This window comes from Pelophylax lessonae (genome assembly GCF_965119305.1).
Source record: "Pelophylax lessonae genome assembly, chromosome: 1".
NCBI lineage: Eukaryota > Metazoa > Chordata > Amphibia > Anura > Ranidae > Pelophylax > Pelophylax lessonae.
In genome coordinates this window covers 498,063,078-498,090,842 of record NC_138768.1, presented here as the reverse complement: position 1 = coordinate 498,090,842, position 27,765 = coordinate 498,063,078, and the positions used below count along the sequence as shown (strand labels likewise).

General features: G+C 41.6%; 1 protein-coding gene across 2 annotated transcripts in view; it reads left to right on the top strand.

The window, feature by feature from the left end:
• Positions 1-26,491, top strand: part of MKNK2 (MAPK interacting serine/threonine kinase 2) — a 186,661-nt gene extending 160,170 nt beyond the window's left edge. For both annotated transcript variants that reach the window (XM_082265327.1, XM_082265328.1), the window contains exons 10-14: positions 7,640-7,735; positions 17,824-18,018; positions 18,111-18,275; positions 22,331-22,374; positions 25,837-26,491. In XM_082265327.1, the coding sequence (XP_082121453.1) occupies positions 7,640-7,735; positions 17,824-18,018; positions 18,111-18,275; positions 22,331-22,374; positions 25,837-26,077 (741 nt within the window). In that variant the 3' untranslated portion in view covers positions 26,078-26,491. The remainder of the gene's footprint in view (positions 1-7,639; positions 7,736-17,823; positions 18,019-18,110; positions 18,276-22,330; positions 22,375-25,836) is intronic.
• The last annotated feature ends 1,274 nt before the right edge of the window (positions 26,492-27,765 follow it).

Sequence of the window (27,765 nt, the reverse complement as noted above, 5' to 3'; positions counted from 1 at the left end):
ACATCCAATCTTGGACCTCGAGGCTTTAACCGCTTTGCGCGGGTACAGAAGTTCTGAATGGAATCTATTCATACGGTAGTGGCGTCCCTATATCAGGGGATCTTCTCACTTATCGATATCAAGGATGCTTACCTTCATATTCTGATATACAGTCAGGTCCATAAATATTGGGACATCAACACAATTCTAATCTTTTTGGTTCTATACACCACCACAATGGATTTAAAATGAAACGAACAAGATGTGCTTTAACTGCAGACTTTCAGCTTTAATTTGAGGGTATCTACATCCAAATCAGGTGAAAGGTGTAGGAATTACAACAGTTTGTATATGTGCCTCCCACTTTTTAAGTGATAAAAGGTCCAGAGTTAATTTCAAGTGTGCTATTTGCATTTGGAATCTGTTGCTATCAACTCTCAATATGAGATCCAAAGAGCTGTCACCATTAGTGAAGCAAGCCATCATTAGGCTAAAAAGAAACAAAACAAACCCATCAGAAAGATAGCAAAAACATTAGGTGTGGCCAAATCAACTGTTTGGAACATCCTTAAAAAGAAAGAACGCACCAGTGAGCTCAGAAACACCAAAAGACCATGGAAAACAACTGTGGTGGATGACCGAACAATTATTTCCCTGTTGAAGAAAACACCCTTCACAACAGTTGGCCAGATCAAGAACACCTTCCAGGAGGTAGGTGTATGTGTGTCAAAGCCAACAATCAAGAGAAAACTTCACCAGAGTGAATACAGAGGGTTCACCACAAGATGTAAACCATTGGTGAGCCTCAAAAACAGAAAGGCCAGATTAGAGTTTGCCAAACAACATCTAAAAAAGCATTTACAGTTCTGGAACAACATCCTATGGACAGATGAGACCAAGAGCAACTTGTACTAGAGTAATGGGAAGAGAGGAGTATGGAGAAGGAAAGGAACTGCTCATGATCCAAAGCATACCACCTCATCAGTGAAACATGGTGGTGGTAGTGTCATGGCGTGGGCATGTATGGCTGCCAATGGAACTGGTTCTCTTGTATTTATTGATGATGTGATTGCTGACAAAAGCAACAGGATGAATTCTGAAGTGTTTTGGGCAATATTTTCTGCTCATATTCAGCCAAATGCTTCAGAACTCATTGGACGGCGCTTCACAGTGCAGATGGACAATGACCCGAAGCATACTGCGAAAGCAACCAAAGAGTTTTTTAAGGGAAAGAAGTGGAATGTTATGCAATGGCCAAGTCAATCATCTGACCTGAATCCGATTTGAACATGCATTTCACTTGCTGAAGACAAAACTGAAGGGAAAATGCCCCAAGAACAAGCAGGAACTGAAGACAGTTGCAGTAGAGGCCTGGCAGAGCATCACCAGGGATGAAACCAAGCGCCTGGTGATGTCTATGTGTTCCAGACTTCAGGCTGTAATTGACTGCAAAGGATTTGCAACCAAGTATTAAAAAGTGAAAGTTTGATTTATGATTGTTAATCTGTCCCATTTACTTTTGGTCCCTTAAAAAGTGGCAGGCAATTCTGCTTCTGTTGTTCAGCAGACGGTGGTATTTCTAGACCTACATGCATGGGACTGGCGGTTTCTACCTTTTTGAGGCGGTTCTGTTGCACAGTTCCATTTGAGATCTCTTCAAACGGATTTCTGTCAAATGGGACAAGGTCCACAGTGTCTAGACAACTTGATCCTGTTGAGCTGGGGTACAAGAGGATCCCTGCATTGGTGGCTTTGTTCTCCGGCACGTTGGCAGGGCTGTTCTTTCCTTCCTTTATACTGGACTGTGGTCATCCTGGATGCCAGCCTTTCCAGGTGGGGAGTTGTTCTCGGCTCAGATTGTGCTCAGGGGGTCTGGATTCTGGAGGAGTCCAGACTACCGATCAATTTACTGGAACTTCGAGTGTTCAGACCTTGGTGAATACAATCAGCCAATGCCTCGGCTGTGGCCTATGTCAATCATCAAAGGGGCACAATAAATGTCCTGGGAGCTTGGGAAGTAGCCAGGATTCTAAGGTGTGCAGAATGTTTGTTCCAGCCCCCCCCCCCCCCCTGGGAAAATTGGCAGATTACCTCAGTCGACAGGCGTTGGACCAGGGGGAAGGGTCACTTTATCTGAAGGTGTTCTTCAGTTGTGTCTCCGGTGGGGTATTCCCGAGGTGGGCCTGTTGGCCTCTCGTCTTAACAGTAAGGTACAGAGGTACGGTCTCTGGATCCTCTAGCCGATGACTCAGATGCACTAGTGGCTCCCTGGGGTCTGTAATTTCTGATTACGCCTTCTCTTCTCTCAAGCTTCTGCCAAGCCTCCTACGCAGTATCAAGGCAGAAGAGATCTCGGGTCATTCTAGTGGCTCCAGACTGGCCTCGCTGGTCTTGGTACTCTGATCTGGTATGGCTGGTCACCACTGCTTCTTGGAGACTTCCTCTCAGAGAAGATCTATTGGCCCAAAGGCCAATCTTCCATCCTGCTTACAATCGCTGGCTTTAACGGCTTGGCGCTGAAGGATAGGGGGTTGTCTGAATCCGTGATTCCCATGCTGTTAAAGGCTAGAAAATCTATCTCTAGGAAGCTTTACCACCCCGCCTGAAAGACATACATTGCGTGGTGTGAGTCTCTTGGAGGTCATGCCCGTTTTCTTTTGGTGGCTCAGATTTTGGCATTCCTCCAATGAGGTGTTGAGCAGCGCCTGGCCTTGGGTACCATCAAGGGCCCGGTTTTTCGGCCTTGCTGGTCTTCTTTTCCGTCCGTTGGCTACGAATTCTTTGGTTCACACCTTTTATTCAGGGGGTTCACCACTTGGCTCCCCCAGTACGGTCTCCGTTGCCTCCGTGGGATCTCAATTTGGTGCTGTCCGTTCTCCAGTAAACGTCTTTCAAAGATATTTGCGAGCTTCCTCTTCTTACATAGTCCCAGAAGGTAGCCTTCTTGGTGGCTATTACTTCTATATGCAGGGTGTCGGAGCTGGTGGCGTTGTCTTGTCGTTCACCTTACCTGGTGGCTCACAGAGATAAAGTGGTGCTTCGCCCTTGTCAGTCTTTCCTTCCTAAGATTGTTTCTGGTTTCCATCTGAATGAAGACATTGTTGCTGCCTGTGTCCTAAGCCTAAACATCGTAGGGAGATTGCCTTGCACTCTCTGGATGTGGGTCGGGTGCTCAAGGTGTACCTTGCAGCAACCGAGTCGTTTAGGAAATCAGCCTTACTGTTTGTCCTTATGGATGGACCTCACAACCGCGACCATTTCCAGATGTACAAGACAGACAGTGGTGCAGGGTCAGGTTCCTCCGTTCCCTGTTAAGGCACTTTCTACACAGGTGCTTAGTGCCTCTTGGGATTTCCGCCATCAGGCATCAGGTTACAGGATACAGGTTTGCAAGGTGGCCACCTGGTCGTCTGTGCACACTTTCACAAAATTTTTAAAAAGTGGATGTACTGGCATCTGCGGATGCTGCTTTTGGCCACAAGGTTTTGCAGGCCGCTGTTTGAGAGGACCAGGTCCTCTTTGAGGGTGTATTGTTTTCAGATGAGCTCCAGTTGTTCCTAGTTGAGCTCCATGTTACCTGGTTGGCTAGGTTTAGCCTTTTGGGAATTTTTTCTGCTGTGTTTTTTCCCCATCCCTCATGTTTTACTCTGCTTTGGGATGTCCCAATGGTTAAGAAGATTCTGGAGCTGTGTCCGTCAATGAACGAAAGAGAAAATTTGATTTTTGTCTTAACGTAAAATCCTTTTCTCTGATTTTCTTGACGGACACAGCACCCACCCCTCTATTGAGTTGGGTTATTTTTCTTCTGACATTGCTTGCAACAAAACTGAATATCTATAGCAGAGTGTGCAGCACATGTGGCAGTATATCCCCTGGGACCGCCCCATAGGTGTGGTAAGGTCTTTCCTGCCTAGTGTCCTACTCCTGTTGGGGGCAGCATAACCCAATGGTTAAAAAGATTCTAGAGCTGTGTCCGTCAATGAACATCAGAGAAAAGGATTTTACGGTAAGACAAAAATCCAATTTATTGTTGCAGGGGATGCCTGAAATCTGACTTGTATCTTCTTGCAGGCTTCTGGGAAAATCAGTGAGCCAATCACACAAGCAGGAAATTATGTTTCTGGGGGATGTTCTGTACACATTCTGTCTACAGGACACCTCCAGGTAGCCATATTGCATTGCATTTTTTTGAAAATGACAGTGGCTGCAAATTGAAAAGTTAGCTTTTAATAACATTCAATTACAATATGACTTTTGTCGCAATTGTATATGCTACAGTGCCTTGCAAAAGTATTCACCCCCCCCCCCCCCCCTTGGCATTTTTCATGTTTTGTTGCCTCACAACCTGGAATGAACATGGATTGTTTGAGGATTTGCACCATTTAATTTACAGAACATGCCCACAGCTTTGAAGATGTTTTTTTAGGAGAAAGCAACAGAAAAAGTCAATGTGCATAACTATTCACCCCCCTAAAGTCAATACTTTGTAGAGCCATCTTTTGCGGCAATCACAGCTCCAAGTTGCTTTGGATAAGTCTCTATGAGCTATCTACACCTTACCACTGGGATTTTTGCCCATTCCTCCTTGCAAAACTGCTCCAGCTCCTTCAAGTTGGATGTTTTGCGCTTGTGAACATCAATCTTTAAGTCTGATCACAGATTTTCTATTGGATTGAGGTCTGCGCTTTAACTAGGCCATTCCAACACATTTACCTGTTTCCCCTTAATCCACTCAAGTGTTGCTTTAGCAGTGTGTTTTGGGTCATTATCCTGCTGGAAGGTGAAATTCCATCCTAGCCTCAAATCACGCACAGTTGTACAGGTTTTGCTCAAGAATATCCCTGTGTTTAGCATCATTCATCTTTCCTTCAACTCTGACCAGTTTTCCAGTCCCGGCTGCTGAAAAACATCCCCACAGCATGATGCTGCCCCTACCATGTTTCACTGTGGGGATGGTGTTATTTGGGTGATGTGATTGTGTTGGGTATGTGCCAGACATAGCATTTTCTTTGATGGCCGAAAAGTTCAATTTTAGTCTCATCAGACCAGAGCACCTTCCTCCATACATTTTGAGAGTCTCCCACATGCCTTTTCACAAACTCAAAATGTGCCATTTGTTTTTTGTTGAAAGTAATGGCTTTCTTCTGGCCACTCTGCCATAAAGCCCAACTCTATGGAGAGTACGGCTTATTGTCGTCCTTTGTACAGATATTCCAGTTTCTTATGTGGAACTCTGCAGCTCCTCCAGGGTTACCTTAGGTCTCTGTGCTGCCTCTCTGATTAATGCTCCCCTTTCTTGGTCCGTGAGTTTTGGTGGGTAGCCATCTCTTGGCAGGTTTGCTGTTGTGCCATGTTCTTTCCATTTGGTTATGATAGATTTGTTGGTGCTCAGGATATTTTTTATAACCTAACCCTGACTTGTACTTCTCTTACTTGTTTGAAGAGTTCCTTGGTCTTCATGGCAGTGTTTGGTTAGTGGTGCCTCTTGCTTAGGTGTTGCAGCCTCTAAGGCCTTTCAAAAAAGGTGTGTATATGTAATTACAGATTATGTGACACTTAGATTGCACACAGGTGGACATCATTTCACTAATTATGTGACTTCTGAAGGTAATTGGTTGCACCAAAGTTTTTTGTGGGCTTCATAACAAAGGGGGTGAATACATACGCACATGTCAATTTTGTGTTTTCTATTTCTAAAAATTTGTTTTATGTATATATTTTTCTCATTTCACTTCACCAACTTAAGGCTGTAATGTAACAAAATAGGTAAAAAGTCAAGGGGGTGAATACTTTTGCAAGGCACTGTATATTTTTTCTTTATTTGCTGTTTTTTTCCCCCCCACGAAAGTGGAGTTACCCTCTTATGTATATAATAGGAAGTAATGTGAGAAAAGTCCCAATTGAACGCTTTCCAAATCACCGCTGTGTCAATATTGGAAAAAATGCATTTAATCAAATCTTGCAATCACTCTATGGACAGACCATCACCATTCGTGAGATGAGGACTCTTACCGGAACAAATGGACCCCACTACAGAGTCAACTGGATGGACTGTTGTCTTTATTCAACCTCACCTACTATGTAACTATGTAACTTTCGTAACATGGTGAACTGCCCATGATGCTACTGCATACTGGAGAGTGGGACACACTAGAGCAGGGGTGTCAAACTCAACTTCATCGAGGGCCACACCAGCATTATGATTGCCCTCAAAGGGCCGGTTGCATCTGTAATATTAGAAGTCCAGAGTATCCCAACCCCCTTACATCAGATGTCAAGAGTCTCCCCCCCTCCCTCCCTTACATCAAAGGGCACCCCCTTACCTTGTGCTGCTGCTGGGAAAAGGCTGGGGCCAGGGCTAGGAAGCAGAAAGTAAAGGGTCTGGAGGAGGACCAAAGGAGGGCTGGAGCTCTACTGCAGCTCTAGGAGAGGTGTGAGGGCCACATTAAATGGTCTGGAGGGCCAGATTCGGCCCGCGGGCCTTGTGTTTGACACATGTGCACTAGAGAGTCCTAATGAGCAGTGTGGTTTGGATCCCTTTGAATGCGATTGTCATGTGTATGCGGATGTGACTCTGTAGTGAGGTCCATTTGTTCCACTAAGAGTCCTTATCTCACAGATGGTGGTGGTCCATGGGGTGATTGCAAGATTTGATCAAATCTATTTATTCTACTATTGACACATTGGTGAATTGGAAAGCGTTCAGTTGGGCCTTTCTATTATATACACCTAATGGACTGTATAATTTTGTACTTTGCAAGATGTGTATTATTGTTATTCTGTAGTTTGTCTGACTATTTCTTGTCAGCAGCTAGAGCTCTATACCTGCCTGCGTGTTTTCTATTATGTACCAGAGTAAAGGGGTATTTGCTTTGTTAGAATAAATCACCTCTAACGTTGGCTGCCCTACATGTTTAGATGTTGCTGCGTTATGTAAAACTACATTCATTTTAGTTTTTTACATTTTGGAATTGGGTGCCTTGAGATTGTGCATAATTTTAAATGGAGCCTTGACTAAAAAAAGTTTGAGAAACACTGTGCTAAATAATGGTGAGCTAAACAGATCACAAGTTTGAATATGTTGATGTGATGCTAGGTATTTTTACATACCGCATCTTTAGATGTACTGGTTAAGATTTTATATGCATGTATGCTTATTGAGGGTCTTTTCACAGTGTAGTTTTTCAGGAGACCAGATTTGTTACCATGGCTTTTAAATGGGTTTAAAAATTAGGTACAGTATTTGTAATAAAAAGGATGCTTGGCTATTAAGATGGTTTCTGGATTTCGTTTTTGCTATTTTTTTCTTTTGAAGTTTTTAATAGTATTTTTTTTAACTTGTTAATGTTTATTATTTTTAATTCTTGTGATGGTTCGTTGAGCCTATTTAAACAGGACTATTGGGGATTTATGGCATATGCCAGAGATGTGTAAATTTTATAAGTGGGAAAACAAGGGTATGAGTGTTTTGGTAGCTAAAAATGTATGTATATTTTAGCTGTTTGCCTGATGTTCTACTTAACTACATTCAGCAGAGCAATAGATTGTAAAACTGCTAGAACTAAAAGTCAATATCTGAATGCAGTGCATGCAAAGAACTCAATTCAGGTAAAACTGTTATACACTAATTGTATATAATAATTTATCTGCTGTTTGCTAGGTATCGCCAGTAAAGATCTGCGATTTTGACCTTGGTAGTGGAATCAAACTTAACAGTGACTGCTCACCTATATCCACCCCAGAACTTTTAACTCCGGTGAGGAAAAAAAAGGAATATTACATTTATTTACATCAGAGGTTACTTATAACGCATATAGCAATCTCTTTCTCTTAGTAGAGTAATATTCATATACTTGGATGTTTTTCTTAGGGTTTATTTCTGTATATTGCATTCTGGTTCAGTATCAATGATTAATTTTGTTCATAATTTTTGTTTTAAGTAGGGATGCACCGAAATTTCGGCCACCGAAATTTTCGGCCGAAAATGAGCCTATCCCATTTCGGCCGAAAATAGGTTAAAAGTGCCGAAATTAATGGCCGCCGTGAGGAAGGAGGAGGGCGCAGCGCAGGTTTGAAAAGTCCCTGATTCTCCCGTCCGTAGGATAGGAGAATCAGTCTTTTCAATTTGGCTGCAGCCGAGCGGAGCGTCTGTGACACCTCGTCTCTCACACAGCCCAGCAGCGAGCAGTTCTCACCCCTCCCAGACACGGACAGGAGAGGAGAAAGACTCACACAGCTCATCCTCCTCCCCCCTCCCACCCCAGGTTTTCTGTGTCTGCCCGGGGCCGCCCACTCTCCTATCTCGACGTATGTGCAGGACAGAGAGAGGGATGTGGGCGGGAAATATGAAGAACAGCAAGCAGCTACACATTCCAAGCCTCATGATACCTGAGCCATGCAGCATGCCTCGTCCTCGGACCTTGAATGAGTGAGCACTGCATTTACACTTTTCATTACACTGTCCCCATCTCCCTCCCTTGTCTCCCCTATCTGCCCCCCCCCCCCCCTTCTGTTCTTCCAAGTTCCATTGAGCACTTATGCAACCATAAAAAATTGACTGCTTTTTTTTATTTGTTTGATCATTATGCTGAGGCAGCTTACATATGGAATTAGTATTATGCAGCATGAGGGGTTAATGTATTGTCACTACTGCATTAGTGACCAACCAGTGGCAGTTAATTAACCCCTTTGTGCTGCATTAGTGCAACCAGTGGTAATTAACACTGATACTGGTTGCACTAATGCAGCATAAAGGGGTTAATTAACTGCCACTGGTCGGTCACTAATTCATCAGTGACCAGCAGTGGCAATACATTAACCGTTACCTCATGCTGCATAATACAAATACCATTGGTAATTAAATTAACCTCTTGCCAACCCATCACAGTACATATACTGTGACAGGGTGGGAGCGACAGGTGTACGTCGCTGCCTGTTTTTGGTGTATGCCCCTCTTCTATCTGTTAAAATTTTTTTGGGGAAAAAGTCATTTTCGGTTTCGGTTTTCGGCCAAAGGCATCCTGCATTTTCGGTTTCGGTTTCGGCCCAAAATTTTCATTTCGGTGCATCCCTAGTTTTAAGAATCCTCTTTGATTTTGTTTTTTAATGGTTAGTGGGGGCAAATTGATATTCATTTTTGACTGTAGTGACAAGAAAAGTCAAAGAAGCACGATAGAAAAACTTTCTTGAAAGAATAGATTCTCTAATAGTGTATGTGGTTTCCATTCTGATAGGATTGAATACTCTTGCATTTACTTATCAGCCTGCACAACATTGGGGGAGAGGGAACCCAACCTGAGAGAGGTTCTTGTAGCGGTAAAACAGTGCAACTCTCTACTAAGTTCTTTTATAATGCAAATACAAGGTGCAGATAACTTTCCTCAGACTGTGATAAAAGGGAGACGATATGATGTATTGAAAACACTAATTCCCCTTAACCCTTTCGTTGCTATGCACATAAGACTTATGTCAGAACAAGAAAACCTCCAGCTGGCCAGGTCAGTAAGTCCATGGCATTCCCCCTTCTGCTATAAGATCATGGTCACTTCAGCAACTATGAGCTTTTACCAGAAGTAATCCCTCGACTTTTAAAAGAATAGCTGTGATCTGCAACTGGCAAACTGTTGATTGCAGCCATTCATTCAAAAAGTGACCTCCACCACCACTGCTGCCCTCACTGTTCCTCCCAATAGTGCTGCTGCACTCTTTGATCCCCACCCCCTATGTCTTCCGAACCCCCCCCCCCCCCCCCCTGCAAATTTCCTGCCTGTGCTAGCTTCTCCCTCATAGTATGCCTGCGCATTTATCAAAGTGGCTGAATTCCTGGAGTTCAGCTTTAAATAGCATTTCAGATTTAGATAATTAAGTCTTAATCCCACGCAAAAGGTATGGTATATGGATATAAGTGTGTATAAATATGCACAAATATGAAAAAGTATACTATGCACAAATTAATATGGCAGGAGCTGCTGCCCACTCGTTCTCTTCCCCTAGAGCAGTGGTTTTCAACTCCCATCCTCAGGACCCACTAACAGGCCAGGTTTACAAGATAACTGAATAACATCACAGGTGATATAATTTGCTGCTCAGTGATTGCAGTATTCTAGTCTGCATCTCTCCAAGGTAATACTCAAAATCTGGTCTGTTAGTGTGCCCTGAGGACAGGAGTTGAGAACCACTGCCCAAGAGGAAGTTGGTAGCAAGATTAGAATTGAATTGGGTTATGGCGCTGCTCTAAACTATTGATATATTCCTGTAGCTCTACTATGGTTAGTGCGTGGTGTGTAATTGTGTTAGATGATAATCCCAGAATCCTTGCTATTGGAGAAATCGCCTATTGCTCCAAAGTGCTATGTGTGCAAATGTGTGTAGTGATTAACCAATAAAGTGTCTGTGTGCTACATACAATGTTCTAAGGTCCCACCACTAGTGGGAGTATTCCTATATCCCAATATAAGTTAGATAATATAAAGATAAATTATATAAAATATACAAAACAAAATATAGAAATATAAAACTGTTCAAAATTCATCAATAATATATGACAAGTGCTCTTAAAACTCCATCCACATGAGTGGTAAGTGTTTTGCACTGTAAACATTCCTGTATCCCCAGTGCAAATACAGTGTACTGTAAATATATTAAAGCGGAGTTCCGGCCACAAAATCGGCATAATCGATTTTGTGGCCATCTGCTTGCTTTTTGTCACCTGAAAAGGAAATTGATAGTTACGATTGTTTTTTTTTTTTTACTTACCTTGTTATTGTAGAAAAATATACTCACCTTTCCTCCACTTCCTCCCTCGGCGGCCGCGGCCTGCACCGTCACTTCCGGTTTGCAATGATTCCTGGGAGCTGAACGTCATCGCTCCCAGGAATCAATGCGTCGGCACCGGCCCCACTCGTCACTTCCGGAGCGATGCCGCATTCCCTGCTAAACAGCTTCTGGGCATGCCCAGAAGCTGTGGAGGAATGCGGCGCCGCACCGGAAGTGACGAGCAGGGCCGGTGCAGGCGCATTCTGGGAAAAGAGGACACGGAAGAGGACGCAGAAGAGGATCGCGCTGGCTTCAGCTGCCCACATCCGAGATGGCAATGCTGGAGAAGAAATTTTAAAGGTGAGTATTTCTTCTTGCAGGTAAGTGCAACCCGGGACAGCTCAGAGGCTATCCATTGTGGAATGTACTAGCCTTGACTGTCCCGGGGGTATTTTTATTGAAAAATTTTTTTTCATGGCCAGAACTCTGCTTTAAGATTGAATATATGAAAAAAAAAATAAAAAAAAAAAAAAAAAAAAATATATATATATATAAGAATATTACACATAAAATTATTAATAAAAATATTAAATAATAATTGAAATTGACAGGTGCTATTAAAAATTCTCCATCCATACGTGATAAGTGCTTTGCACAGTGTTTCAGAAAATAAATAATCCTGTGTTTGCAATAAACATCCAATCTGAAATGTCCGTAATGGGATATCAACCTGTATAATAAAAAATCATATAGTTCTCCTAGGTTGATAAATACAAAATGACCAGTGCTGTTCTGGCAGTACTCAGTGCTATGTTTTTTGTGCATATTTTATATAGTTAATCTTTATATTATCTAACTTATATTGGGGATATAGGAATACTCTCACTTGTGGTGGGACCTTAGAATATTGTATGTAGCACACAGACACTTTATTGGTTAATCACTACACACATTTGCACACATAGCACTTTGAAGCAATAGGAGATTTCTCCAATAGCAAGGATCCTGGGATTATCATCTAACACAATTACACACCACGCACTACCCATAGTAGAGGTGCAGGAATATATCAATAGTTTAGAGCAGCGCCATAACCCAATTCAATTCTAATCTTGCTACCAGGATTCCAGACTTGCCTTGTAAATTGTCTGTTTCCAATATAGTAAAACTGAATGACAATGAAAATAGAAGTTCAACAACATTAGAATGCTTGGATTTACTGAAAGAACTGCCGTAACAATGCCACTGCATATACTCTGATTCCGAATAGTTAATTAATCCCTAAGGGAAATGATTGCGATACAGCTACATTCAACAAAGACAACACAAGATCACAATTATGAACAGCAAAAATGTATTGTTTTTTGATACTAAGGTAAAGAGTTAAATCATATAAGAGCACCTTCACCCCAATATTTTTCCTCTTTACAATTATGAACAGAACAAAGCACAAAGACAATACAATTACCAACAACAGCAATAAATACGAATAAAACCAATTAAAACTATATTCTAATAAAACATCCAACATCAGAACTAGCTCTTACTCAATCCACTACCCCTTTTTTGCTGTGGAAAGGGCACAGAGTCCCCTCTCACTCATTACCCCGGGTAGTTCAATCAGGCCTATGCTGCCTTGACTGCTGAACTCATACAAAGATTCCTATTTGAAAATTTGATGATTTGCTGAATGTTTTTTTAAAGAAATTCAAAATTTAGTTTACTTTGAACATTCAGTTTTGGAATAAATGTAATTACCTTCACGAAAACCACATTCACTGTTAGAAGTTCAAGAAAAATTTTTTTTGCTGCATCTTCAAATTTTCTTGTCACTGCAATTGAAAACAAACACCTTACTAACAATTAAAAAATAGAACAAACGGTCCTGAAACAAAAGTTATCAAATTAAATTGATCAGCATCTCAAATTCTTCCAAAGGGTCTGCAGTTCCTCAGTAGGATCTACACACCCGCAAAAGGGGGCCCCTGAGTTTTAATTGTAACCCTAAAGTTTCTGTGTCAATTCATTTTTGTTATGCTTTATAATGTTCTGTTGCTTAGTTGCATTAGTATTCTTGATTATCAGAAACTACAGTATATAATATGGTAACCTCTCTCCAGCCACCTGATTCCTTCACATTGCGTGTCCGCTTTTCGTGTCTGGTTCTAACCAAATAGAAACACAGTACAGAATATTAAAAACTTTGCAGATATACAGGACAAAACAAGCAGGATGTCAATGAACAATTCTGTACAAAGAGTAAGTAAGAGAATCATGAAACAAAGAAGACAGTGTAAAACCGACCAACATTCTCAAAATCGTAAACAGCTCTTCCCAAGTTGACAACATTCGTCTCCGGCCGACCCCACCCCCATCACCCTGACAAGTACAGGAATAGTCAACTGAGTGAATTTAGAGTAATTAGAGGGAGAAGCCACCCATCAAAGAAGCGTAGTGTACCAGTCAGTTGCGGGCAGAAACAATCATCACCCCAGCCATCATGCACACCGCAGGAATCATTACTGTAAAAGACTCTGCATGACGAGTTCCCCTGGAGACATCCCAGGGGCATCCAACCAGGGAGACCACAGTTTTTCAAATTTTTGGGGCCTACCCCTATGTTGATAAACATACTTCTCTAGTAATAAGCATATCCCCCATCGAGGCCACCCACCATTTAACAGACTGAGAATTTTCCAATTTCCAGCTCTGAAGTAATTTTAACCTTCCGGGCCTGAAAGAGGACTCAAGAAAAAGCGAGTCTAGTCGCCTCCTCCGGAATGACCTCCTCCAAGACCCCTAGAAGGCAGTGGGCCGGCTGTAATGGGACAGATAACCTGAAAAATGTGGTTAATCGTGCGCAAAACTTCGGTCCAGTAACGATGCAGATTCGGGCGGCGCCACAGAAGATTTATAAGATCTCCCGGGGCGCGCCTGCACTTGGCACAAAGTGGGTCGGCAAGTCCACCCATCCTGTGAAGCCGGACCGGTGTGTAATGGGCACTAAGTTACAAGTACAACTGAGACTTTTTTTTGGGATGTATTAAGGGTACATGTGTTGACCACCTAAAAAGGGACAGAGGTCGCACCAGAGCCAACCAAGAGGAGGCGGGCGGGCGGCCACCCCCCCCCCTTGAGTCAGGAGCCATGAGACCAATAAAGTGCTGAAGCTTGGCAGTCAGATAGTAGATCCATGGGTTTGGCAACGCCAGCCCCCCGCCATCCTGGGGGAACTGGAGCTACTCCAACTTAATTCTCGGGGGATGGGTCCCCCAGAGTAACTGCCGAAACAGCCGTGACGTCGTTCACCTCCCAATGTAACCCTGAAAACCGGGAGTGACGAGTATTCGTCACTTTTAGTTCTGCCCCTTTGTTTACCTGGCCACCAGTGGCCAGAGAAGCAGCCGATTGGACCGATCTCGGTTTGATCAGCTGCATGGTCTCTAATACAAGAGACAGTGTAAAAAAAAAAAAGAAAAATAAATTGAAGCGCTCGTCCCTCCGAGCTCGCGCCCAGAAGCAAACGTATAAGTAAGTAACACTGAATTTCAAAGGAGCCAATTTCCCAAAACTGCGCTCTCTGCTAGAAAATATCAAATGGGATAGAACCCTGGGAACAAAGAACACGGAGGAAAAATGGGAGTGCTTCAAGAGCATACTTAACAAAGGGATTGACCAGTGCATTCCAAAGGGAAATAAATTTAAAAGAGCAAAACTAAACCCTGGGTGGCTAAACTCCAACATAAAAATGCATATTAGTGCTAAAGGAAAGTCCTTCAAAAAATACAAGACTGAGAGGTCATTGGCAGCATTCAAGCATTACAAAGAGTGTATGTAATAAGAAATGTGAAGACGAAATCAGGGCGGCTAAAATAAAACACAAGAGATATATAGCGGAAAAGAGTAAAAAGAACCCCAAAAAATTATTTAAGTATATAAACAGTAAGAAAGCGAGGCCAGAACACATTGGCCCCATTAAAGGCGATAAGGGAGTTTTGGCCACAGAGGACAGGGAAAAGGCGGTAGTGTTAAATCATTTCTTCTCTTCAGTCTTCAAAAAAGAATTGGGGGGCTACACTAACCCAGCTTGTAAGGCCAAACTAAACAACACACCTCAGGAAGTACCGCCATGGCTAACAGAAGATAGACTTCACTAGAACTTAACATATATAAATCACCGGGACCGCATGGCTTGCAACCGGGGGTTCTTAAAGAGCTCAGCCAGGTGATTGCCAGACCATTATTCTTGATCTTTAAGGATAGTCTACAGACGGGTATGGTGCCAGCTGATTGGAAAAAAGCCAACGTGGTACCAATATTTAAAAAGGGGCCGAGATATATCCCGGGTAACTATAGGCCAGTCAGCCTAACATCAGTAGTCTGCAAGATTTTTGAGGGGATGTTAAGGGACCACATACAAGACTTTAGTTATGAAAATGGTATTATTAGTAGTAATCAGGATGGATTCATGAAAAATCATTCTTGCCAAACCAATCTATTAACCTTCTATGATGAAGTGAGCTGCCACCTAGATAAAGGTAAGCCTGTGGATGTGGTGTACCTGGACTTTGCAAAGGCCTTTCACACCGTTTCCCACAAACGCTTACTGTACAAACTAAGGAAGGTAGGTATGGACCATAAGGTGAGTACCTGGATAGAGAACTGGCTCCAGGGGAGGTTGCAAAGGGTGGTGATTAATGGGGAGTACTCAAATTGGGCGGGTGTGGAAAGCGGGGTCCCCCAGGGTTCTGTCCTGGGGCCAATCCTGTTTAATTCATTCATAAATGATCTAGAGGAGGGGATATCGAGAAAAATCTCAGTATTTACAGATGATGCTAAACTAAGCATGCCAATATCTTCTGGGCAGGATGTGGAAACCTTACAAGCGGACCTGAACACAATAATGGGGTGGGCAACTACATGGCAGATGAGGTTTAATGTTGAAAAATGTAAAGTAATGCACTTGGGTGCCAGAAACCAGAAAGCAAGCTACTCATTAAGGGGGAACCTGTGGGTGAGTCTAGGATGGAAAAGGACCTGGGGGTACTGGTAGACATCAGGCTTGGTAGTGGCTTGGCAGTGGCATGCAATGCCAAGCCGCTGCAAGCAAAGTCAACAGAATACTGGGATGTAGAAAAAAGGGGATTCACTCCAGAAATAAAGAGATTATTCTCCCACTCTACAAGACTCTGGTCCGGCCACATCTGGAGTATGCTGTCCAGTTCTGGGCATCGGTCCTCAGGAAGGATGTGCTGGAACTGGAGAAAGTCCAGAGAAGGGCAACAAAAATAATTAGGGGAATGGAGGACATCAGAGGGAATAATTAGGGGAATGGAGGAAAGACTACAAGCACTGAACCTATTCTCTCTGGAGAAGAGACGATTGAGGGGGAATCTGATATCAATGTACAAATACTGTACTGGCAACCCTAGCATATGGAAAAACCTATTCAGAGAAAGGGAATACAATAAGACACGTGGCCACTCACTAAAACTAGAGGAAAGGCGGTTTAACCTTAAAATACACAGGGGGTTCTTCACTGTAAGAGCAGTAAGGATGTGGAATTCCCTTCCACAAACAGTCGTATCAGCAGGGAGCATTGATAGTTTAAAAAAAAACTATTAGATGGGCACCTTAAAGACCACAACATACAGGGGTATACAATGTACGGTTAACAGCAAACACACACACACATCATAGGTTGAACTGGATGGACTGATGTCTTTTTTCAACCTCACTAACTATGTAACTAAGTCACGTCCACATATGTAATCTGTGTTCAAACCACACATGTGAGGTATCTCCGCGATCGTTGGAGCAAGAGCAATAATTCTATTGCTCTTGCTCTAAGAGCAATAATTCTATTGCTCTGTAACTCTAAACAGGTAAACTGTGAACATTTTTAAAATGTCGCCTATGTAGATTTTTAAGTACCGTAGTTTGTCTCCATTCCACAAGCGTGCGCAAATTTGCTCTTTTAAATTTATTCCCTTTTGGAATGCACTGGCCAATCCCTTTGTTTAGTATGCTCTTGAAGCACTCCCATTTTTCCTTCGTGTTCTTTGTTTCCAGGGTTCTAACCCAATTGATATTTTCTAGCCATGAGCGCAGTTTTGGAAGTTGGCTCTTTTGAAATTCAGTGTCCTTATATTACCCTTGTGTTCCCTATTAGTACGATTAATACTGAAACTAATTGACCTATGGTCACTGTTTCCTAAGTTGCCCCGTATTTCTATATCCATGATCAGGTCAGTATTGTTGGTAATCAGTAGGTCTAGTACGGCATTATTTCTTGTCGGTGCGTTCACCATCTGACCCATGAAATTGTCCTGCAAAAGTGAAAGAAAATCCCCAAATTTTGGGTTGTCCCCAGAAAAGTAATAGAGGGAAAATATTACATTGGGGACACTAGTTCTGATGACCTGGGGGTCCCCATGGAATTCCCCTAATTTTCAGGGACTTTCTCTCACTTCCTGTTTGGCAATTGGACAGGAAGTGAAAGGAAATCTCTGCAATGGGACACAGATGGCGAAAAATAATCTGACTGGGGTTATCACCCTACTGTGCTCTATCCAAAACAAAAAAAAAATGTCTATAGTTCTACTTTAAGTGGTTAAAACTTCAATAAAGACCTATTGAACATAAAAAACGGCTCAGTAGTGAGCATATGTTTCTTTTAGTCTGCTTTCTTCTGTCTCTTCTTACCACCTTGCTTCACACAAACTGACTGGCTCCTTGTGTGGTTTCCTCCCACTCAGCTTTTCTGTTTAGGGAATGCAAGAGGCTGATACCAGGCCAAATTTATGTACTTGTTACTTTTGCATTAAGTTATGTATTTTATATCTGCCTAGATTTAATCTTTAATGTTCATCTTAAAATAATAATAAAATAAATATTTTCTTGTTTTGTTGAAAATTTGTTGTAGTAATTGAACAAATGTGTAAACAGCATAAAAAGTATCTAGTCCCAATAAAGTGTTGGTTCCTTCTTTGACCTTTGTTATAATGATAAAGGTATTCAGAATATAATTGCATAAATCCAAATGCTGTGAAAGTAATATTTTGGTATTTGATATTTTGGTCCGTGCAGTGTGGGTCAGCGGAATATATGGCTCCTGAAGTAGTCGAGGCATTTAATGAAGAAGCATCAATATATGATAAGCGCTGTGACTTGTGGAGTCTTGGAGTGATCTTGTATATCATGCTGAGTGGCTATCCACCGTTTGTAGGGCGTTGTGGCAGTGACTGTGGTTGGGATAGAGGAGAGGCCTGCCCCGCTTGTCAGGTAATATCTGCCAGATTTTAAATTAAAATGTTAGTATCTAATTTTCCTCTTACTCTGAATGCTCAATTTTTTTTTTCTTACAACTTCAACAGAACATGCTATTTGTGAGTATTCAGGAAGGAAAATACGAATTTCCAGATAAAGACTGGGCTCACATTTCATCTGGTGCCAAAGATCTGATCTCCAAATTGCTACTTCGAGATGCCAAAAAGAGACTAAGTGCAGCACAGGTGTTACAACACCCATGGGTACAGGGGGTAAGTCCTTTGGGTCTTTCTGTTAGAGGGCACTGAACTCAATTAGGAAATTAAAGTATTAAATACCAGTTACTTCCCAGTATTTATCTATGTTCTCTAGTTTTCCATGCTTCTGCTTATTTAAATTTAAATGCCTATTTAAATCTGAGATGCTTTTTGGAATGTCTGGGGCTTTTAAAAACGAAAGGGGATTTATGGCAACTTAAACTTTTAATGTTTTATTAAAATTGTGCCATTTATCTCCTACTCGCCTCCCCGATTGTCTCCAGCTTCGTATCTGGGGACTAGCAGGGTGGGGAGAGACCCTGCAGTGTGATGATCACTGATTGGGTGCTTGTAAGGAAAAGTGAGTGTTGGGCTCCCTTAATGCTCATCAGAAACACATCTGCGAAGCAAGTAAATGAAAAAAGTGTATGCGAAGCAGCCAAATCAAGCTCCAGTGTCCGTGCCAGTAAAGGATAAGTTTACCTTTTTATAAAAAATAAATAAATGCACATTTGCAGGTAAAAAAGTAAATTTTACATTGTACAGGCAGCCAGTTTCACACTGACAGAAAGAATCAATGAACTACCAAAGCACAGTTGAGAACTACAAGCTGACATCCGCAAAGGATGTTGGTGCTTGTAGTTGATACATTCACAGAGAATGTGAATAATGTGAATAAAAAATGCAGCCATGTGGGCGGAGCCCCGCATGGCCACACTCTTTTTCAAAAATGAGCAGCTGATACGGAGAACTTTTCCCCATACTACTGTCACATAGAGGGCTCATATCGCCGAGCTGCTGCAGGAGCAGGAACATGTCACATGTTCCACCCTAAAAATGTTGTAACTGGGGATATAGATATGGACTTTCTAGGCACTTGTTTAAACATGTATCAAAATTTATTTATACATAAAATAACAGACAATTTAAAAGCAAAAAACATAAACCAATGTTTGACAGAATAAATGTAACGAAAACCTAACCCCTACTAGCAATTACAGTACTATAGCCAAATCCCCTAAGGGGATAGTGATACGAAATACCAAGACCCCCTTGGGAGATGTCGGTGTAGCTGTGGTGCTATGTGGGGGGTAATAGGAGTGTCAGCTCAACATTTTCCGCAAAGTCACTTCTTCAGGAGCGTGACTCCCACTAGATGTAGATGGAGAACTGGTAAACTGGGATGGTCGGTATATGCAGTATGGATCCACCAGAGATACAATATGGCCAGCAAAGCGAATAGGTAGACCTAGAGATATAGATGTATAATATGAAGGAGTCTATGAGATGAAAAAATTATCCCACAGATTCTTGAAGGTATCAGGGGTATTAATTAATTGCTGGAAACTTCTTAGTAACACAAATGGCCCCATATATTTGCAGTAATGGTTGTAGTATTCCCAAAAAGGACCAATCTAGGATAATATTAGGTCCATGCAGTAATGGAATAAATCTGGCGGTAGATCCAACGTGCATCGTCCATAACCCTATGGGAAGACCACCGCCATACTGTAATTGCTAGTAGGGGTTACATAGGCGTGCACAGCCTATTGAATTAGGGTGTGCACCCCAAAGCTCAAACACACGTGTTTGTGTGTGTCTACATATATATGACCCCAGAACATTTATCTCCCTGCCGGAACATTGAAAGGCAAGTGCCTAAAGACTTCTCTTATGGCAGAGCCAGTAAGACAGATTTTTCCCATCTTCCTACCAGCACAAAAGTGATAATGTTAATGTACATGGGGTGATTAGGGTGTGCCCAGGCACACCTGGCACACCCTGTGCGTACGCCTATGAGGGGTTATGTTTTCCTTACATTTGTTCTGTCAAACATTGGTTTATGTTTTTTGCTCTTTTAAATTGTCTGCTATTGTATGTATAAATACATTTTGATACAATTATATACAAGTGCCTAGAAAGTCCATATCTATATCCCCAGTTACAACAATTTCCATTAGGATGTGGCACATCATTTACTCTATGCATTCAGGCTGCCACCCCTGTTAATGTACCAATTCCAATTCCTCAACCACCTTAAAAATGGGTGGAACGTGTAGCATGTTCCTGAAGATAAATTTATCCTTTAACCACTTGCTGACAGCCCCACGCAGATTTACTGCTTCAGGGTGGCTCAACTGTGCAAAATCGCGTAGATCTACGTGATTTTGTGAACGCGGTCTTGGCGGCGCACGCGCTGCCGGAGCCGTGCTCCCGCTGTGATTAGACACAGCGGGAGGCAGACCGCGGGAGGAGCCTGCGGCGATCGTCAGGGAAACTGACAGAGGACCCGCCGCCTATGTAAACAAAGCAGGCAGGTCTTCTGTCACGCAAGCAGAGAGAGATCAGGAGTTTCAGCAAAGCTGAAACCATAATCTCTCTGTGCCTGTCACAGAGCCCTTCCCCCCCCCCCCCACAGTCAGTAAGCACAGTTAGGTATACATTAACCCCTTTGATCACCCCTTCCCTGCCAGTGTCATTTATATAGTAACAGTGCATATTATTTAGCACTGATTACTGCATTAATGTCACTGGTCCCCAAAAAGTGTCAAAAATGTCAATTAGGGGTCTGATCTGTCTGCTGCAATGTCATAGTCCCGCTAAAAATCGCTGATCGCCGTCATTACTAATAAAAACAAAAAATAAAGGTCCAAAAATCTATCCCGTAGTTTATAAACGCTATAACTTTTGCGCAAATATTTCCCGTAGTTAGTAGATGCAATAACTTTTGCGCAAACCAATCAAAATATGCTTATTGGGATTTTTTTTACCAGAAATATGTAGCAGAATACAAATTGGCCTAAACTGATAAAAAAAATTAGATTTTTAAAAAAATTTTATTGGGAATGTTTTAGCAGAAAGTAAAAAATATAGCAGAAAGTAAAAAATATTGTGTTTTTTTTCAAAAGTGTTGCTCTTTTTTTGTTCTGTGGGAAAAAAGGGACATCAATAGTATTTGGGTACAGTGTCGCACGACCACGCAATTTTCCGTTAAAGTAATGCAGTGCCGAATCGCAAAAAAATGGCCTGGTCATTAAGGGGGTGAAACCTTCCGGAGCTGAAGTGGTTAACACTTTCGCTGCCAAAGCTGTTTTTGCGGGGTTTTTTTGTATACATTTAAAAAATCAAGTCCAAAGATTACATAAAGCCCCCCAAAACATTATGTATTTTTATGAAAGCATACACCCTAGCCTAGAGAATAAACTAATGGTAGTTCTACACGATATAACTGCAAGGGCAAAATTTCAGTAAAAAACACACTAGAGTATATTTTATGGGCACAAAAATGCAAAATATTACCAAATTTTTTGGTAAAATATAAAATCCGAGGTTGTGTAAATGGATACCCAGCATGTCAAAACTTAAATTTGTGTGCACCCCTGAAATAGAGACAAACTTCAGTACCCTATATTTTCTATGGGGGACGCTGTAAAACCCCCCTATAGGTCATCAGCTTAATGTTACGGAGGTCTGGTGTTAGAAATATTGCTCTCTTTCTGGCATATGTGGCGATATGTAACGTGTATCGCAATTGAAGTTTTCATGTAAAGGAGCCCCCCTTTAGGGGGGGCGGAATTTTATCTGCTTGGGTGTAATTTCAATTTCTCCTCTGTGCTCTACCTAATGTAATGCAATGCAGATCGCAGTGCATACCATTCTTTCCCAGCCTCCATGGCCGGGGAAACTGTCAACGGAGACCCGGAAGTGACATCATACACATCGCTTCTGGGTAGCCGCCTGAATGCTTCCATCTGACAAGTAAGCAAGGCTAAATGTTAAAAAAAAAAAAAAGAAAAACAACCTGGCTGGGGCCCGGAACTGCATGTCCTGGGCGATATGAATTGCGTGTCCCTGGCAACAGTTAAAATAATCATTGTAAAAATACTTTATGTGTGTATAAAAAAAAGAAAGATATATATGTAGAATAGCTGTTAATCTTCTACTGTAATTTGCTTGACCAGTATGAATGTTTCCCTGATAAATATCTTCTCTTTTCACAAAACTTGGTTTTATCAAGTAGAGGATCTGATTGTTTTGTTTACATTGTTTTTTTTTCTGCTTTATCACAGTGTGCACCAGATAATACACTCCCCACCCCAAGCATACTTCAAAGGTAGTATTTGCATTTTCTTTGACCGTTTTATTCGTATTTATTCAGGTGTGTTTCTGTTGTGGGAAGTCTTTTAGGGACACTTATAGTTGTTTCTTACTCAGGGCCGGCCCTACCATAGGTCCCACTGGGTCCATTGGACCCAGGCAGAACTTTGAGAGGGGCAGCAAATTGGTGCCCAAGATTTTTTTTTTCCAGCAGTTTTGTGTGTCATCAGTTTGTGGCGCGTTATGGGCAGCATTTCCCATCTCATACTGCCACCCTTAGTGCAAACTGATGAGTATGAGGCGGAGTGTCTCCTCCAGGGAACGTTCCTTATGTGATTGTGATGTGCACAATGACATCAGACATTCATACAAACAAAATAATACTGGAGTTTGTGGTTTGGAATTGAACATAATGCTATGTCATATAATTGTGCATGTAGAATTTATTTTAGTTTTAATTATCATTATATAAAAATAAATATATAAAATAAAATTGCATGGGCCTTTTGGTGGGCATGATTTTTTTTTTGGAGGGGCAGCATTTCATTTTTGGACCCAGGCAGCACAATGTCTTACTCCTAAAGCCAGTCATAGATAGAGCAATTTTCTTTCCTACAACCACTCGATTCCCCCATTAACACAGTCAGTGTGTCCCTCCCACGGAGCAATGGTGTACCTGGGGCATGGGAACAACAGCCGTTACCAATAATCACATGTAAAATCCAGCAGGCTGGTTGTACTCAAGTTGATAGTTTGATTCAACCTAACCATACATGGTTTGAATCGCGGTCGGTTCCTTCTGAACTGGCAGAAATTCGAATAGTCTATGGCTGGCTTAAGACTGCTACTTTGTCCATTTTCATTTCACTGCCTGCACTAAACTTCTGAAATATCTAACACACTATCTGCTTATTGCAGTGATGGCGAACCTTGGCACCCAGATGTTTTTGAACTACATTTCCCATGATGTTCATGCACTCTGCAGTATAACTACTGCAGTATATCATGGGACATATAGTTCCAAAACATCTGGGGTGCCAAAGTTCACCATCACTGGCATATTGTATTTATTTGAATTATATTAACTTTAAAAAAAATTATCTGAAAAAAGTTAATGAACTGCTTTTTTTTTTTTTATTCGATTTTACTTATCATTTTCAGAGCAGTTAGAAAAACAAGAAAGAGGAAATAAAAAAAAAAAAAGGTACAGCGTAGTACAAACATAATAAACAAAATCAATCATAGGGAATCATCAGTATTTGAGGGAAGCAAGTAACATGTTTGCTAGACATTGTGGGATACATATAGTCAGTCCAGCAGGCCCAGATGGACTTGAATTTGTACATGGCATTACACAGGAAGTAAGTGTGTTTTTCCTTATAGCATCTGTTAAATTCATTCATTTATTCTGAAAGTTGGGGTGGTATAAGAGAAGACCATTTTAAAATCAAGCATTCTGTGGACAACAGCTAATGATCTGGTGATTGCCAATGTCAGGTGATCCTCTGTAGAGGATGTTTCAAAATGTCCTAGAATACAGGTAATTGGGTCTGCAGCTACAATGGTTCCCAAAAAGCCATTTACGGTGCTGATCACCTCAGCCCAATACCGCTTTAGTTTGAAATAGCGCTATAAAAGGCAGATGAGGGTCCTTATAAGGTGTTCACATATGCTGAAACAGGGATCAGCTCTGGCTTTTCCTTTGGAGAAATAAAAGTACGGTAAACCCATTGCTGATTACACAGTTTACTTTGTGCAATCGTGAACGGCACACGTCTTTAGTGAACTGTAGAATATCTTCCCACGCATGTAATAGGACCCACTCTTCCTCCCATCTCTGCCTACACATTAGCAGGAAATGAATCAAGAATTTGTCTAGTAGCTAAAAGTAGGTGAAAGAAATGGTACTAGCAATCACTATTGAGTCTAGCAATGGAGTAGGGTTAAATATGGCAGGGGGCAAGATATTTTGTTTTTGCAGCGCATGAATCAACTGTAGGTATTTAACCACTTTAGGACCGGAAGGATTTGCCCCCTTAATGACCAGGCCCTATTTTGCGATTCGGCACTGCGTTATTGGTTGTGGTTGCATTATCCTGACCGGACGTCATATGACGTCATCGGTGATGTAGGCTCTTTACCATGTGACCAGCCGTTTCCAATTACGGCTGGACACATAGTACACAGGAAGAGCCGTTGATCGGCTTTCCTCAGTACGTGCCTGACAGGCACGAGTAAAGGAGCGCCAATCTGTGGCTCTCCTGAAAGGGGGGGTCGGCACTGGTAATCAGATCATTGATTACCGGTGCAGACCCTCGGGGGGGGGGGGGTGGTGCCACTAGAACCACCAGGGATGCCCACTCATGACCCCAGGGATGCCCACTATGGCCACCAGGGATGGCAATCAGGGCTCAGGGAGCCCCCCAGTGCCCTCCCCATCAGTGCTGCCCACCAGTGCCCTCCCCATCAGTGCTGCCTCACAGTGCCCATCATTGCCATCTATCAGTGCCGCCCTCCAGTGCCCATTATTGCCCACCAGTGCCTCCTATCTGTGCCGCACATCAGTGCCAATCAGTGCCCACCAGTGCCGCCTATCATTGCCCAATCAGTGCCCATCAGTGCGGCCTATTGGTGCCCATCAATGCCGCCTATCAGTGCCCACCAATGCTGCATATCAGTGCTACCTATCAGTGCCGCCTATCAGTGCCACCCCATCAGTGCCTGCTCATCAGTGCAGGAAAAAACGTATTCATTTACAAAATTGTATAGCATAAACAAAAAAACTTTTTTTTTTTTTAAACATTTCGATCTTTTTTTTATTTATTTAGCAAAAAAGAAAAAACCTTGCGGTGATCAAATACCACCAAAAGTAAGCTCTATTTGTGGGGGGAAATGACATAAATTTTGTTTAGGTACAATGTTGCATGACCGCGCAATTGTCATTCAAAATGCAACAGCGCTAAAAGCTGAAAATTGGCCTGGGCAGGAAGGGGGTGAAAGGGGCCTGTATTGAAGTAGTTAATTAAACAAGTTTCAGCAATAACAAAGCTCTTCGTATTGTATCTTGAGGAAAGTATTCAAGTAACTTGGTATTAACTGGAAGGTGCATTTCCCACTATTTTGCTGAAAATTTTCTTTAAAGCAGAGATAAACCTTCCATCATCTAATCTATTTGAAGTGACACACTTGCTCTACCAATTATTAACTCTAATTGGCAAAATTAAATACCTGACAGCAGCTCTGCACTCCTAAGTAACCCACTATTGCTGCCTTGCTTTGGGCTGACAGCTAAAGGGAGTAGGTATTGGTTTTAGGCATAGGACAGCATTGCCCTTTAGGTGAGGGCACTTGGTAAGGGTGTGAAATCGGTTTAAGATTAGGAGAGGATTCATTGTAATGTTTTATCTAATTCCTTTTAAATATGTTAGTTGTATATATTTACTTCCTAGCATGTCACTAAAAGTCTGACTTCTTGCAGGAACAGTAGTGCCAAAGACCTGACCTCATTTGCTGCAGAAGCTATAGCAATGAATCGTCAGTTAATGGAGCAAGAAGAAGAGCAGCAGATAACAGACTGTTCTGCAGCGTGCCCAACCGTGGTGAAAGTTTCGTCTGGCTCCATGCACCTCTCCCCTCCTTCTGATTCAATGTTGGCTAGGAGGCGACAGCAAGGAAAGAGTTTCTCCTCGGAGTATAGCACTTCTTCTTATTGTCAGTGATTTGAATGCAAGTCAGGCCTTTATTTTGCACAGCTATATGAGCACCTGGTACTGATTGGCTTGTTAGAGGGTGTTTTATGAATGTATTGTAATTTGTAAAAAGACTTGAACATATTTTATAATCAAAGTCTTTACTTGTATGCATAATGAATGTTTCTGAAAGCTGAACATTTTCTTGCAATGGTTATTTTCCAAAATATTGGAAAAGATGGTTGTTTGGAAGATTGTGGGGATAAAACTGTGAATGAAATGGCATTTGACCAAGTTATAGAATTGATCTAGTAAGGTTTATGTAAACCCCAATGCTTAAACCACAGATGCTGTTGCACTTCCTTTTAAAGTCAAAAAGCTACATTTTATATTTTTTGTTTATGTCGTCTGCAATCATACCAGGTGATTCTACCAGCATGGTGTATTCTCTGACACTTCCTTTCCTAGAGTGACAACTCACACCTAAATCTTTTCTCACCCCTTCATGTGTGCTCCTGAGTTGGATTACAAGCAGCCACACTAACACACAGTTTGCTAGCTCATTTTGTCATAGTCATTAAAGTAAAACTGTGAAGTTCAGGTGCTGCTGGAGCACATACATGTCCACAGGAATTTTGAAAAAGCTTACTGTATATGCACAGTACAGGAGACAAAAACATGAAGTAAGGGGAAAATAGCTCGGAAACTATACCTTTGTACATTGGTTCTAAAACTGGCCATACTTGCTTAAGTTGGGCCTCCTGATTGGGTCTCATTTCACTAATGGTATTTTTTCAGATTACAGCATTAATGTGTCTGACAAAATCTAACTGAATGTTTAGAACATGAGCTAAACTTTCAGTAGATGCAGGGAATAAAAGTGGTTATATGAAGACCGCAGGCATGCAATTGCAGTTATTATATAATTGGATTGCTTTCCAAAACAATGATAGGTGATTGATGTTAATTGGATGTGAGTTCCTTTGTTATCTCATCTATTTGTAGTGCCTGCAGACTGGTCTTTTTTTTTTTTTTTTTTTTGGTCTATTCTTGCTGCTAGTCATCCCATATAGTGCCTTCCCCCATTATATTTAGAAAAAGTAAAATGGGAAAAATTTCAAAAACAAGAGTCAAGTACAGCAAGTTGGCTCTTGAGAGCAGGAATGCATATGTAGTGCTGTCAGCAACAAAACTCCTCAATGTAAGTACTACAGACTGCAAAAAATGGTAACACAGCCATTGTTGACAAAACTGATTTATGGATGTAGCTGATGGGTCCCAGCTTCTTTAAAAAAAATAGAAAAAAAATGTTCTTAAATATACCAGCATACTCAAATGGAAAGGAAAATCAAAAGAGAAAGTTCTAGTAACATGCATTTTACCATATTGGATCTTCTTTAGCATTGTTGTGGATGCAAAAAAAAAAGCCCATATTGATAAACTACTGATTTTCTTTTTCTTTAGCCTTGCAAGAGTTTAGGCCTTTTTCCGATCAAGATAATAGTATTCAAAATAGTTTCTTACTGGCTTAAAATGGTTTGGTTGTCAAATTAGTTCTTCTAATGTCAGACCATAGATTTTTTTTTTTTTTTTTTCTGTGATTCTCGTTCAAAGTCTGATTTAGTCCCCTAGGTCTAAAAATATTGACCCTTTCACAATAAAAGCCAAAAACTAAAGCAAAACTAAACACAAAATCAATACATTGTAACTTATCAATC